Below are 16,052 nucleotides of genomic sequence, written 5' to 3' on the forward strand. Positions count from 1 at the left end.
CATGTTTAGAAAGCAATAAAAATAGTTCATTTATCATTCTCAGTTATGTAAAGTAGCAAGAAGAAGAGTTTGTTTGTTTGTTTGTTTTTCAGATGGAATCTTGCTCTGTTGCCCAGGCTGGAGTACAGTGGCACTATCTCGGCTCACTGCAACCTCCGCCTCCCGGGTTCAAGCAATTCTCTGCCTCAGCCTCCCAAGTAGCTGAGACTACAGGTGTGCACCACCACACCCAGCTAATTTTTGTAGTTTTAGTAGGGATGGGGTTTCACCATGTTGGCCAGGCTGGTCTTGAACTCCTGACCTTGTGATCCACTTGTCTTGGCCTCCCAAAGTGCTGGGATTACAGGAGTGAGCCACCAACGCCCGGCCTCGAGTCTTTTGATATTATTAAGAAGAGATACTAGGATTGGATGGGCTGCTAGAGAAATTTGGGTCAATTATGAGACCCAAAGAAGGAGGATCCAGGGAAGAGCACTGCACAGACGGTTCTTAAAGCAGCTCCCCCAAGAGGAAGGATTTTCTTCACCTAGGACCGTTCCTAGATTCCAAGATAGAGGAAGAGAAGGATTGGATTATCTTGTTTTTAAAAGATTGAAAAATAAGGCAGCAAAACAACAATATTTTGAAGTGTATCAAACTGCTTTTTCCTTTTGTGCTCCCGAATGTATAAGTCCTCAATTTTTCAGCCCCATGCCCAGTTTCCCGGACTGAGCCACAGAGGGAGAAGCCTCGTATCCCACAGGGAACTCCTCGGAAAGGACGCAGGGACCAGCAGGGAACCGTGACTCTGGGCTGCCTTAGGGAGTCCTTTGTAGAAAATAGGGCTGACATTAAAATGTCTAAAGAAAAAGATAACCTATTTTTGTTTGGAAAATATACAGCCTTTTCAAACACACTGACGAAACAACAACAACAACAACAACAACAACAAGCAGCTGGGCTACCTTTCTCAGTGACAGCTCCACGTTTGTGTCTGCGTTGAAGTTGTATTTGGCTATAGCTTCTCCGATTTCTCCGGGCTGGGCTGGCGGAGGTGGTCTCGCAGGCTGTGCTTTCTCAGGAGGTATGAGTTTCTGTGAAGGACACAGTCATCTAGTCCCAAATCCGTGGTGACCTTCCAAACCACCACTATCCAAGAGAGAAAGGCAGAGCGCTTACCTCTACGTATGAGATCGGAAAGATGCCCACTCTCCCGTGGTGTTCTCCCTCATACCAATTTTGATCGATTTTCCTGAGGATGTAGACGGTATCTCCTTTCTTAAATGACAACTCCCTGGAAGAAACATGTTGACACGGTCTTCTTGTGATGTACAGCAATAATTCTGAAGATCAGCACCCTTGCTAGATCTGCATTTGTTTGGCAAATACACTTACAATATTAAAAAATCCAATTTGTTACTGAATTGAGTCCGATTAGATAAGAATGATCCTTGCAAATTCTTAGAATGCACTTAAAACGTTATAACTTTAGAAATGATTTCAAAAAGAGTAACATTCCATTGGATATAAATCACAGACAGATTAATATGAAGTTTAAAGGAGGGGACAGGCTCTTGCTACTTTATCATCAGTTCAGAAAAGAGGCATTTTGAAGCTCGGGAAAATGATGGAATAGTTCTGCACTGAATTTTCTTTTGTCCTGAAGCTGGTTGCCTAGTTAGTTACTAGCCCCCCAGCCCCTTTTGATATACTGAAGCTTACATGAAGGAAAACAAATCTCATGTAGCCTCAGAATAGAAGTGCCAACACCAGAACAAACTTTATTTGTGGATCTTTGAAGTTGGTTGACAGATATTTTAATAGAATATCCTGATAAGGAATTTATTTTGTGTAACAGAAAAGATCTTACGTTTTAAATTTTCAATGGGGCACAAAGAATGTGTTTTAAGGGCAAAGACATGCCAATGCTTGTCTTCTTTCTATCTTTTATTTATAAAACATAAAAATATTTTTAAGACACTAACTATATTTTTCCGTTTTGGCTGTTTCTAAGAAAATTGTAGGTATATTGGATTTGGGCATTTATAATTTTAAGTTATAATGACATTATTCATTTTGAATAATTCACACCTAAACTTATCACCTTCCCTATATCAACTTTTCCTGGCTTAATCACACAGGTGATTAGGTTGGTTCATTATTTTGCCTCCACAATTATTCTTGGATGGAGGGCGATTAATTTGTATCTTCTCCCGAGAGCCTCGCTTTGACACACATCTGCCTTCCCACTCCGGAATCTTCTGCATTGTTTTGTTCAGAATTTTCATTTCTTTAATCTTTTAAAAAAATTTTTGGTTCAGATTTTCAGTTGGATCATTTGTCAGTATATACCATATGATGGAGAGAGATTTATACCTGATGGAGAACACTTCTCATTGATTAAAATAATTAATGGAAAAAATGGTGGCATATTAAAAGAATGATCACACATTTAGAAGTGCTAAAATCTTCACAATTGAAAATGTGTTAAATTTTCAGTAACCCTAAAAACAAAAAAGATTCACAGAGCTCTACATTCAAATACAGTGCTTCCTTCTTTTGTGCAAATGCCTAATACAAAAAACAGAAATCAAAGCAAGATATTTAATGTTCACAACACAACAGTTTTATTTGTATCAGGTATGTTTTGTTTCCAGAAATTAGACTAGCTTTTTAAAATGTATATGTACCTATGAATTAGAGGCAACCGAGTTTTTAAAGCTATGAAAAGGACTCTTTTGTATTTGTATGGGGTTGTATTTAAAATTTTGAAGTCCTTAAGACACAGGAAAGTCTCACTCTTAAGTTTTCAAAACTGTGTCCCTCTCATCTCAGACCTAGAATTTTAAAGTCCAATTTGCTTTTCCCCCCCTCACTTTTATTTGTATTTATTTATTTTTGAGACAGAGTCTTGCTCTGTCACCCAGGCTGGAGTGCAGTGGTTTGATCTCGGCTCACTGCAAGCTCTGCCTCCTGGGTTCAAGTGATTCTCCCGCTTCAGCCTCCCAAGTAGCTGGGATTACAGGCGCCTGCCACCATGCCTGGCTAATTTTTGTATTTTCAGTAGAGACGGGATTTTTCCATGTTGGCCATGCTGGTCTCAAACTCCTGACCTCAAGTGATCCGTCTGCCTCGGCCTCCCAACGTGCTGGGATTACAGGCATGAGCCACTACGCCGGCTGCTTTTTAAAATTAAGACTTCTCAGAAGACCTTGTGAGCCTTGGGTGGACACCCTTCCCCCTTCACGTCCCCTGCCATTCCTCAGGGTTTTCTATATTTAAGAAAGCTATGGATTGATTTTTACAAAGAAGAATTAAAACATGTGTGTTCCATAACATTATTTCATAAAACTGACATGCGTTGTACAAATTGTCACATCGTAGCCAGAGAACAGTAGTTAGGACCAGAGTGCAGTAGAAACAAGTCATCTTATTTCTCTAATCTGAAGAAAGGATGTAAGCTTTTCTTCAGGCCAGATTTAAGCCATGTGTGACATCTTAATTTCTAAATAGAATTTTTCTTATCTAGTTCATTTCCTATCTCAGCAGCGTTACCAAATTCTGTGTGATTAATTTTTATATACTGCCAGAGACAGTTTCTGGAACTATTAATTTATATTATATGCATTTTTATGAATAAATTATTTTGGTTATTATATATATTCAGTGTAAGCAACATATAATAATTTAATGACAATTTACAATGAATTCAATATCTGTCTTGAATTCTACCAGAGACCAAAGTTTCTTAAAGGTCTGTGCACATAGACCACAAAAAATCTGGGCAGCTCCCTCTTATTTAAGTCTACTCATGTGCTTCCACAACCACATGCCTATCTGATGAGCAAAGTATAAAGGCAAAAGAAATATTGCAATGCAGGATGGTGAAAACACCAACACTAAAAGACCAAAGGAGAAAACTTTGCTCAGAATCTCTTAGCTTTGCAGGCTGAGGATGGAGACCTCAATACCGGAATCTTCGTACTAAGTTCTAGTCATCAACCCCACAAACTATGCTTGGAATGTTTTGATAAATATATGTTATCAAATTCCTCCAGCTAGTGTTAATTACTCCCCAATACTTTATTTGTTTACTTATAAATTCATTTTTTGAGACAGGGTCCTGCTCTGTTGCCTAGGCTAGAGTGCAGTGGCGCAACCTCAGCTTACGGCAACGTCTGCCTCCAGGCCTGAAGCAATCCTTTCGCCTCAGCCTCCTGAGTAGCTGGGACTATACAGGTGCATGCCCCAATGCCTAGCTAATTTTTGTATTTTTTGTAGAGACATGGTTTTGCCATGTTGCCCAGGCTGGTTTTGAACTCCTGGGCTCAAGTCATCTGCCCGCCTTGGCCTCCCAAAGTGCTGGGATTACAGGCGTGAGGCACTGTGCCTGGCCTCCAATACTTTATTAATTCATTATTGATACAAAAATTCTAAAAACAAATATTCGTAATTTCTTTTTGTTTTTCCTGTCCTTTAGAACTCATTGTGTTCTACCTAACATGTTTAATGTAATTTAAAACTCAGTATTTCTCAACTAAACTTAAAATAAAACTAAAACGACCCTATCCCAAGTAATTCTGAAGAAATCATTTAATTAGAGTAGATTGCTGCATTGGGAATTAGACCTCATTTGTAACACATCCCATTGCAATGCTTATTTCTTAAAGCATTACTAACATTTAAAACCACCTTAAATCATATGATGAATATTTATCTTACTTACTTAGATGTCTGAGCCTTAAAATCATAAACAGCTTTTGCAGGCAATTTCTGAAAAGGAAGATAAACAATTAACACTAATTTAAAATTTGAATTTTCTACAAGAAAGTAGTTTCATGTGCCTTAAAGAAAAAGGAAACCTCAGGGAATGATCAAACATACGTAATGTCAATCCTGCATTTAATTTACAAACAAGTCCATTCATTCTATATTTATATATGTAAGCTATAACAGGAATATAATAGAAGGCTTATTCACCATTATATTTTATCTTAGGAAGTAAGGGAGATTAATGTTATAATGAGAGAATAAAATGCCTGCTGAGGATTGCATCCTAGCCATCATTTTGGCTGTTACAAAGGCTTTTCCCAGGATAAATGTGGAGGGTCAATGGCTCTATGTTCTATGGAGATTGACACAGCTTTTTCTGAATCATAATAAAAGGACCAGATGTCATCAAAGAAGTCATCATTCTCTTTATTAGACACTTATTAACATATTAGCAAAAATATTAGCTCAATTATCACTGGGAGGCTAGTTACCGGGCAAAAGTATAGGTGTGATCATCTTGCATTCCCTAGAGGGTTCAGGAACCCTTCAACACTCTGTCCACCAGCCACTTGTCTTTTAGTGGTGATGTGATGTACCATGTGCCCATTCTCAAACATTGGGGCCCACAGATCTCCCTGAGGCACCCCGTACCCTATAGCTAGCTAGGCCAGTTCTTCCTTCCCCACCGACCAACAATCCCTTCACTCCATTCCTTTTCCCCATGACTCTGGTGAACTTTAGGAATCCTGGACCATTTCTAACTTCTTTGGGGATCCCACAGGCTCTGGACTACATCAGACGCCTGTAAGATCCTCTGGAGTGGATGCCAGTCCTAGTCCAGCTTTTCATTTCCATCCAGCCCTCACGGCTCCAAGGCAGTTTGAGCAAGAGCTCTAGCCCCGGCTCAGGGCCCTGGACAGAGTTCAGTTGGTGGGTAGCTCCCGGGGCAGTGTCCCGAGAACTGGGCTGGTTAAAAGCTTTTTTTAGGGATCCTCTCCAATAAAAGTAAGCCAGCAAAAATTATTTATGTAGGCTCTGTATTGATTTACAACACAGTTGACATCAGGCTTTCTCCTAGACCAGCGGGCCATGAAATTGCACAGGGGAAACCCATTCCCTCCACAAGGTGCCCTAACTCAGGACACTTTGAGGTCACAACGGTTAAGTTCATGGGCATCAGATCAAGACTCGGAGAGGCCTCATGGCCAAAACTGGACCACCACTAGGGAAGACCGGAGCTAGGGTCAGGGTGTGGATTGCTTCTAGGGTCAGAGTTGCTATGCTCGGGCTCCAAGGAAAATTGTTTCTAGTTTCTCAGTATTTTCATGTTTTCTGTCGAGTTCTTTACTGGTTTGGGAGAATTTTTGGCTGGCAAGTGCCCTATCAAGTGGGTTGCTGTAAAAGACTCCCATGCTATTAAATTAACTACCTCTTTTTCTGGAGTTCCTCTTCTTTCCCTTGGTGCACTTCTCCCTGTGTCAGTCAAAGCGGATGAGTAACTTCTAGGGGACTCACGGTCTATTGGAAAGAACAGGGCCAGTCACAGTGAGTATCTACTTAATTACAAGCCAACTCGTTCTGCCGTTTTTCCCTGGTGGCAACTATTTTTTCCCCAAATTTGGAGAGACACCATTATTGAACACGTGGGTGTAAAACTCATAGGTCATTACAAAATTGTGAAATAAGACACAAAACAAGAGCATTTCAAAAGGAAAAATACCAGAGGTTGCAGAAGTATTATAATTGTCTATATAAATATAATAGCTACATTGCTGATTAATTATATTGCCACGCCCACTATAGACAATTTATAATTAGAGGGATTTTTCATATAAAAATTTTTCAAAACTTTCTGTTTCTATGCTTTTGCCTCTGATTTATAATTACTATTATAAGACTTATAGAGGATGGAGAATTTGAAAACAGCAACAAATTGTAGAAAAAGAAACATTTTGTGGAGTAATTTAAGACAGTAGTAATGAAAAAAAAGAGATAAAACCAAAGAAAGTATGAGGATGACAAGAGTGTGGATGAACATTCTCCTTCCACCTTACTCTCCCCTCTTCTCTCTTACTCTGTTTTTAAATACTTATTGAATCTTAAGATGCCATACTGTTTATCTACGGCCTTCTTTTGTGCCCAGATGATAAATACCTTATCAGAAAGCAAAGAAACAAAGAGATATTGTTTCTTCTTACTGCAAGCAAAAAAGGGATAAACAGAAAGCATCATGTCAGTTGCCAAATTGCTTATGAAATATTGAATTATTTTTGTTTATCTTAAAGCAAAGCACAAATAATCACATTATAAAATTATGATTGCATGTAGTTCTTAATAGTATCTTATACCTTTTGCATTTACGTGACTTCCATATGGAGATGTAAGTAGACATTAAAACTATTCCAGCAGTCTATGTCATAGAATTTTATCAGTATAACTGGCTCAATATTTGTCAATTCTTTCTTTTATCCCTTTAATAAATCTAGTTATCCAGACTGACAAAAAGCATTAAAAATAAAATTTATTTTATCCATCTATGAAGGAATTTAAAGTGCTGATTCATAATAAGAAAACACTGTTTTAGGGTTTTGACTACTTTGATGATATAAATTCTAAGTTAATATACTTTTATGATCAGAGGGCCTGATAATGATCACGAATTTTAAATTCCTTTTTCTACCCCATGGAATATAAGTTATTTTTCACTTGGGTGAAACACAATTGGAAAATAAATATTTTATTAAAAAACAAAATACTTTTAAATGCATTTCAAAGCCCTTTCAAGTCATGTTTCAAAAATGTGCTCTTATCTGCACATAAAATTGAGAGATGATTATATTAGGATATTAAAAACCTGGAGAAGGTAGCTAATTTATTAAAAAATTGGATCCTGACACATTTCAATTAGTGAAAATTTTCAATTGTAGAAATTGATTTTTAAAACTCTAATTGATGATTTTGAAGCATGTTGCTTCAGTCTAAGGGCAAGCAAAGATAAAATACAAGTATATAGTACAGCATCAGTGAAAGCAAAGAAGATAAATACTGAGTAGATTTGTGCAAGTTGATTAACAATCAAGCCATATTTGACACTAATACGAACTGTGAATCATGTCTTTCTTTGTCTGAGATTATATTTTATACTATAAATTCTGAATTATTAGGAGTTTGAATCCCTTTTCTGTTACTTACTCTCTGTGTGACCTCGGACAAATTTCTTATCCTCTCCAGGCCCAACTTCCAGAATTGAAAATGGCTCTTAAAACAACACCCATTTCATAGGCCTATGCCAGTTTTGATTAGATAATGTATATAAAGCACTCTGTAGTGTCTGGTGCATAGAAGTTTCTCTGTTGACCAACTTTCAGCCCAGAATGTTCATTCCAATCTCTTAAAATTTACGTAGTGAACAGATGCGCTCTAAGAATTAATGAAAAGAATTGGTCACAAATTTTAAAACACCCTGGGCTATAAGTTACATAAATCTCCAAAAGAGTCCTCTGCCTTTCAATTGCTGTTTATTCTTGTGTTGCCACTTCAAAGTTATCTATGAAAACAGAGTTTAGAGTCACTTTTAGCCTGAATAATGTAATTCAAATTTCAATACAGGACTGTTTCAGCAGAAAGAGAAAGTGAATGAATTAAGTAATGGAAAAGAGAAAATGAATACACTAAATGGTGGAAGTGGGACTTTTATATATACAGCTTAAAGATACATTCACAAAAATTTTATCACAATTGTGTCCTTGAAATGGAGAAAGCTATTAAGCAAGTCCTAATTTCTTTGTGTCCATCAATTACTAATCACATCTTTCAGTTTTGCTTCTTGAATGTTTTGATATAGTATCTTCTCTATGGAATGTGAGCAAATTATTAACAGAATGAATAGAAAGCTTTAAGGTTAATATACACATTTGTAAAAGGCTATGTGTGGAACTATAGGTTTTGACTCATGTCACAACGTAATCTATCATCTCAGTGTGAGTCATGGTTGCTTCAACTCTAATCCTGAGCTACACAATAGCCTTCCCTCTCGTTTTTGAAAGAGTAAATTTTTGTGAATTGATGATCACTTTAAGCCACACATCAAGTCCGAATATCACATGGGCAAATGAGCAGTATTCAGTAACACACATTTGCACAACACGTGTTTGCTTCACAACACATAACGGCGCCACATGATCTCCCAGCTCGGGAGTGATGAGGTGTTGGAATGGACAATGGAAGAGCTGGAGGGTGGGTCTCTGAACCACAAAGAAAAAGAAAGAAAAGCTCATCCACCTTGGAGTGCACCGCCACGGTCTTGGTGGTGGTAGTTGTTGGCTGTGTCCACGTCCTGGAAAGAGGCACTGTGGGGCATTCTCCCGCAATCATTCTGGTAGGGTGGACAATGAATAGCACCATCTTGAGGCAGTGGGTGGAGAGGCTGGTGCAGGGGGCTCCTCCTCAGCACCCTCAGGGACGAGTTCCTCTCGGGAACATCTGGCAGCAGCTCACTGATGAGACGGTGCAAGATGCTGTTGTCTGGCAAGCTCCCCCTTTTCTTTTCAGCTTTAATTTGGTCACAAATGTCTTTAAGGGCAGAGTCCAGAGCCTCAAACACAGATGCTTTACATTTTGCCTTGTCAGTCTGTTTCTTAGGGGCTGCATTTCTTTTCCTGCGGAAAGGCACAGGACTGACTAGAAAAGCCAGTTTAGAAAGGCTGGGGTCCATTTCTTGCCTTCTGGGCTCCTCGGGGTTTTCGTGTCTGGCTCTTTCGTGTTTCAACATTGTGGTAAATCGAGTGTAGGAGGCCGGGCATCGGCCTTTGCAGGAGCTGATGAGGTGACGGTGATGGTGGTGGTGATGGTGGTGGTGGTGGTGGCCGGATCCATAAAAGCTTTCAGAGGATGTGAAGGAAAAGTGATCAAAGTCACTTTCACTGCAGAAGGATGACCCCTCTAGGTGAATGTAGTCGCTGTGGTCAGACACAACCCCGTCCTGGTCGCTGTCGGAAAACTCCACGTGGGCTCTGGGCTGCTCATCGCTGGTGACTTCAATGTGAATGGGCACCAGCGCGTTAGACGGGCAGCCTCGCTGGCCCTGCGAGGGGAGTCCACTTGGGTTTTCTTCCTCCAGCAAATACTCAATGGAGAATCGCCTCTTGGGACACAAGCCATTTTGTGGTGGTTCTAGGGTTACGGGAGATAGCGTGTCGTCCCCTAAATTGGGCATGGATTTGGACTTCTGAATCAGCTTTTCGAACTCGGAAATGCGCGTGGGCACCATGTGCCGGGGCACCTCCTCGGTGGAGGACTGGCTCCAGGCCTGCAGCAGGCCCTTGTGCTGCTGCTCGCTCTCGTACTGCAGTATCCTGGACTTCACGGAGCACATCACCTCGGAATTCATCAGGTCCTTGCGGTTGATGCGGTGCATTTTCTTGTACATCTTTAGGAAGCCCGGGGCGTTGTGGGCTGACCGGTGTCTGATCCTCGATCTGCCGGGACCGCGAACCTCCTGGATGTAGGGCGACCCCCAGGCTCGGCGGCAGCCGTCTTTGGAGTCCTCGTCACATAACAGGGAGCCCATGCTTTCTGACTTGACTTTCGGGTCCGGGAAGCTATTGCAGTCATCGTTTAGGAGATCGTCACAGCTCCGGGATTTGATTTTGGGAGAAACGGTTTCTTCTGTGCTGCTCCAGATTTCTGCGTTTTGCCGGGCCATTTGCCAGCCATTCTTGAAACTAATGGCCCTTGGTGAGTCCCGAGGGACGTCTAAGTGCTGTCTGTAAGTGCTAGAGTAATCTAACTCACTGGAGGGGTTGCCGTTGAGCCCTGAGTAACTGCAAAGGGATGGACACATTTTGCTATCATCCCCACCTTTTAATCCAGAGCAGCGTGGTAGAAGAGACATGTGGAGAAGTTAAAAGGTTCACAAAGAGAGGAGAGCATGTCAGTAAGCATCAGACAGCACAGCAAGGAGAAAGCAGTTAGTGTGTTTTAATCTAGAGGCTGATTGTTAACGCATGGAGCTTCAGCTCTAGAGAAAAAGGTCTAATTCTAAAGCGAGCTAATACTTTTTCAATGAATGTAGCTTTGCAGAGAGAGTTGGCTAAACTATGCATAAGAAGTAACTGATGGAAGCAAATACGCCTACTTCTATTACCTAATTCATACACCTTTCTGACAATACTGTTTGCCAAAAACACAATAGTGCCTCTTCAGCTGATAGCATGATCTGGTAGTAAAGGTCTAACAATTAGTGTCAGAAGTGTGATACACTTAATCAATTTAATAGGGCCGGAATTTGAGTCTCATCTGATTCGTAATGATACATAGGTAGAGAGGGGTTTATACATTTACATCTAATTAATACTCTCATGACTATATCAAATAATTTTGTATGGGTTTTGGATTTTAAAAGCTATAAGGCAAAGCTCCAAAACTGCAAAATCAAATGCTGTGAACTATTGCTGCTAACATTTTTCCAAGAAAGAAAATAGCTAAAACTCTTTAAACTAACTAATTTACCTCTTAAATTGCTCTACTTTAACCTCTTATTAGGTACATAGTTCTCATAGGAAAACTGAATATAATGCAAACCTTTCATCAGAGGCGCATATATCATGCTTTTTTTTTTTTTTCTGGGAAGAGTTTTTAAAAAATATTTGCAATTTGATAATAGAGATGTACACTTGGATTCGATTTTGAATAGCTATGGAAATGTTCTTTTGTTTTGCTGAGTTAACTAATAAATGAGAAGCCAAATTATATCTAACAGGACATTTTCTTCTTAGAAATAAAATCTAATGGAGGAAAATATCTCTATTCAATACGCATACCTTACAATGTTCTCTAAATTCTTTAAAAGTAGGTGAGCACATTAGGTAGATATGTACTGTCTGGGAAAGGAAGTTGATTTAACACTCCCTGTGATAAAACAAATATCTACATTTATCAGAATCCTTTTAACTTTTGGGTAGTATACAATAATAATGAGTCAATGGCATTGCATGACTTACTTGTTACCTTAAGATATTCATTGGAATAAGTGAGTTGGATCTGATAAGGCATCTCTGCTCCTCAGAGGAAAGGTGTGATGGATGGAGCTCGCATGCCCTGAACCATCAGCTGATATTACAGCTTTACGAGGCCTTAAAATGGCTAGGCCTCCACCTACTCAGAGTCCAATCATCACAACCAGAATATCTTTTGCACACAAATCAGCTATCACTTTTAACTATCATGTGGCAATGGTTTTAGTGAGTATAGTTGATAGGTGTAGCTGAATCGGTCTGGTTTTATAGAAACTTATGTTAGAGCTCAATTTGTTCACACATTTCAAAATCTCTTTCTCTTCTGTTTCGATCCCAAGATATTAGAAGAGATTGTGTGGTCCCATATTCGGTAGTGCCCTAGCTCCCTGTGGATGCTGGTTCAGTCCTCACTCTCCATCTCAGAAACACTCCTGTCCTCAAGGAAGACCACTAAATGGTCTTCCAGAAACCAGAAGGAGTGACTTACTCCTTTCAACAGTGAGCTGCCCACACCTGCAGTGAGGAGACAGGCCGCCCAGAAAAAAAGACTTGGTGATTCCTGAATGATATAATTATGGTCTGGGACCGATCAGTCCTGACTGTGAACTGCTGTGAATTGACCACTATGTTACCTGGCAGGACCTGGATGCTCCACTGTTCATTAGAAGGTGGCCCAAAATATACAGCAAATGGCTAAAGAAATTAATAGATTGGATGTTTTTTTTAAAAATCTAGAATTGAATAACTTTTTAAAACCTCCAAACCAATGTATATTTTAGGTAACAATTTCCTCTGTTGCTGCTTGTAATTTCTATCCTATAAATTTGACTGATTGCTAGTTGTAGAAACATTAGAAAATTTTGACTATACGTTAATGTTTACAAATGACATCTTTTAGTAGCCTGATGATACATATTTGGTACTTTGAATTTGTTTAGAAAGGGATCTATTTGGGGGAAAAAAGCATTAGCAGATGCTAGTCAGAGTTCTTGAAGCAACCTAAGTGGCTCGCCAGCTTGAGTCAGTCTGGGTGGGAAGAAAGCTATTGTTCTAAAACTGTATTTTATTCCAGACACCGTACGTGGGAGCCAGCACGTGCCACTATCACTGGGCCAGCTTTCACACAGTGCTCTAGGCTAAAATGCAAACCAGTAAATTGTTGTGTTTTCATTTACTATTGCTCACCTTTTGCTCTCGATGGGGAAGAAGGAGAAGAGCTAGTGAAAGACTTTGTAAGGGTGGTACTTGATCCTGGGAGGTCCGCTCGGCCTGGGCTAGTCCTGCTCACACTTTGATCTCCCAAGCCCCGTGGTGGACCCACTGCAGGCTCGCTCTTCCTCCGCTTCCTGAAGTCACTGGCCGTGCTTGCAGAACTGAAAGAAGGAATCAGATCTGTTTGATTGGCATTGGAGGAGGTTAAGGTGTGCACCAGAAAAACCAGTGGAACGTGCTAGTGACTCCTAAACTTCTATCAGCAAAACTGCATGGCTAGGAACCCATCCCTTGATGTTCAACATGATTTCTCTAGAAGGATCCTTTTAAAAATGAATAGACTTTATTATTTATTTATTTTGAGACGACTTCTGGCTCTGTCACCCAGGCTGGAAGTGCAGTGGTACAATCACAGCTCATTGCAACCCCAAACTCCTGGGCTCAGGGGATACTCCCGCTTCAGCCTCCCGAGTAGCTGGGACCACAGGTGTGCACCACCACATCTGGCTAATTATTTAAATTTTTATTTACATAGAGACAGAGTCTCACTATGTTGCCCAGGCTGGGTTGAGACAGAGTCTCAAACCCCTGAGCTCAAGTGATCCTCCATCCTCAGTCCCCTGAAGTGTTGGGATTACAGGCATGAACCACTGTGCCCGGCCGACTTAATTTTTTTAGAGCAGTTTTAGGCTTGCAGAAACGATGACTGGAAAGTGTAGAGAGTTTCCTTATAGTCCCTTTCCTCTTGTACAGTTTCCCTTATCATTTACGTATTCTTTTAGTGGGGCACATTGTTACAATCGGCGGATCTACCTTGATGCATCTTCACCCCAAGTCCATAGCTTACATTTGAATTCATGTTTTATCTTAAACATTTTATGGGTTTTGAGAAAGGTATAATGATATGTGTCCATCACTAATGTGTCAATCACATAAAATAGTTTTACTGCCATAAAAAGTTTCTGTTCTCCAGCTTTTCATCCCTCCCTTCCTCCCGCTCATCCTGGCACCCATTGATCTTTCCACGGCCTACACAGTTTTGCCTTTTCACCATGCCCAGTTGATATCATGCAGGATGTGGCCTCTCAGATTGGCCTCCTTCACTCAGTAATACACTTTTAAGGTTTCTCCATGTGCTTTTTGTCACTTGATAGCTCATTTCTTTGCATTGCTGAGCCACATTCTATTCCACAGATGTGCCAGAGTTTATTTATCCATTTACCTATTGAAGGACATCTTGGTTGCTTCCAAGTTCTAGCAATTATAAATAATGCTCCTAAGAAAACCACCTGCTGGTTTTTGTGTGAACATAAGTTTTCAAACATCTTTGAAGTCAAAATTCTCCTATAGTGAAATATGTTGTGATTGAGAATTCAGTGCTATAATTTGTATGTTATATCTTTTCTCTATAAAGCAGAGTTCTAATAACATGAATATATCCAGAGTGGCATACCAAATACAGGAAAGAACTGAACAAAAAGGCATCAAGAGAGGCAAATTTCTCTCACCTCAAGGGCTGTCTGCAGCTTGTCCTATCGTCTTAGCTTTAGAAGATGTTGTATTGGAATTCCAACATTTTCTACTTAAATAATGAACGAAGGCTGAGCATTATGGCTCATGTCTGTAATCAAGTACTTTGGGAGGTCAAGGCTGGAGGATGGCTCAAGGTCAGGAGTTTGAGACCAGCCTGGACAACTAGTGAGACTCTGTCTCTACAGAAAAGAAAAGTTAGCCAGTTGTGCCATGTGCCTGTAGTTCCAGCTATTCAGGAGGCTAAGATGGGAGGATGGCTTGAGCCCAGGAGTTTGAGGCTGCAGTGAGCCATGATTGCACCACTGCACTCCAGCTTGGGCAACAGAGCAAGACCCTGTCTCATCAGTCAATCAATCAATGAGTGTCAGTTACCTGGTCAGCAAATTAACCATTAAAGATTGCTTCCTCTCATTTGCATAAAATACTGTCAATAGTCTACACTAGCAGGGAGTTTGTGTCATGGTTTTGAGTTTGAGTACAGTACATTTAAGACAAATGTTAATGAATGAAGCCACACATGGCACAGCATACTGTGCGTGAAATCCCTGGATTCTGAGACAAGAATTGTGTAGACAACAGTGATAACAGCAACAGCAGCAATCCCAGCTTCCGTGGAGCCCAGCAGAATGTCATGTGATTTATTTAAGTTTTTGTCTTGTTTAGCCCACACAGCAAACCTATGAGATATGTGCTGTTATCTCAGTGTTACAAATGGTAAAGCAAATACATGTGCCTGGGATGTGTGGAAGCGGAGAGGCAGACCTCAGAACTGGTTCGTCCTCTTCTGAAGAGGATGCTGCATCTCCTAGACCTGTTTTTGCTGTGATTGTCCTGTCATGTGAGGGTCTGTGTGTCTTTACGGCAATCTTTAGATTAGATTAAAACTCTAAAATTCAAATGTTTTAGGTGCATAGATAGAGGCACAAGATAAAAAGGAGGGTTCGAGAGTTCCTTTCTCAGGGATGCTATTGTAGTTGGTTGGCACTCAGAAACCCAATTTATGATTGACCTAATTCACAAAGAAATCTACATAGAAGGGTAAATTAATGCTACTACATAAATATTTGTTATTGATGTTACAATATGGCTGGGAGTTTGTATTATTCAATATTACTATTGAACTATGTCTGAGTATGTCTGAATTTTGTGATTTTTTTTTTTTTTTTTTTTTTTTTTGAGACTGAGTCTTGCTGTGTCCTGAGGCTGGAGTGGAGTGCAGTGGTGAGATCTCAACTCACTGAAACCTCTGCCTCCCCAGCTCAAGTGATTCTTCTGCCTCAGCCTCCCGAGTAGCTGGGACTATAAGCGCCCGCCACCTTGTCCAGCTAATTTTTGTAGTTTTAGTAGTGATAGGGTTTCACCATGTTGGCCAGGATGGTCTCGATTTCTTGACCTCGTGATATGCCCCCCTTGGCCTCCCAGGTGCTGGGATTACAGGCATGAGTCATCGTGCCTGGCCATGAATTTTGTAATATTTTAAAGGAAGTGTGTCATTTAAAGCTAACAGAACTTACCTCAGGTGAACTCTGAGGGAAGTTA

The 16,052-nt window shown here is 40.3% G+C and overlaps 1 protein-coding gene across 50 annotated transcripts in view; it reads right to left on the reverse strand.

The window, feature by feature from the left end:
* SORBS2 (sorbin and SH3 domain containing 2) overlaps positions 1–16,052 on the reverse strand; it is a 228,439-nt gene that overhangs the window by 29,285 nt on the left and 183,102 nt on the right. For all 50 annotated transcript variants that reach the window (XM_033215897.1, XM_033215896.1, XM_033215883.1 and 47 more), the window contains 5 exons: positions 12,954–13,141; positions 6,182–6,270; positions 4,706–4,752; positions 1,159–1,273; positions 945–1,073 (listed from right to left, as the gene is read on the reverse strand). In XM_033215897.1, the coding sequence (XP_033071788.1) occupies positions 945–1,073; positions 1,159–1,273; positions 4,706–4,752; positions 6,182–6,270; positions 12,954–13,141 (568 nt within the window). The remainder of the gene's footprint in view (positions 1–944; positions 1,074–1,158; positions 1,274–4,705; positions 4,753–6,181; positions 6,271–12,953; positions 13,142–16,052) is intronic.

This window comes from Trachypithecus francoisi, unplaced genomic scaffold (assembly GCF_009764315.1).
Source record: "Trachypithecus francoisi isolate TF-2019V2 unplaced genomic scaffold, Tfra_2.0 Lachesis_group1, whole genome shotgun sequence".
Lineage (NCBI taxonomy): Eukaryota > Metazoa > Chordata > Mammalia > Primates > Cercopithecidae > Trachypithecus > Trachypithecus francoisi.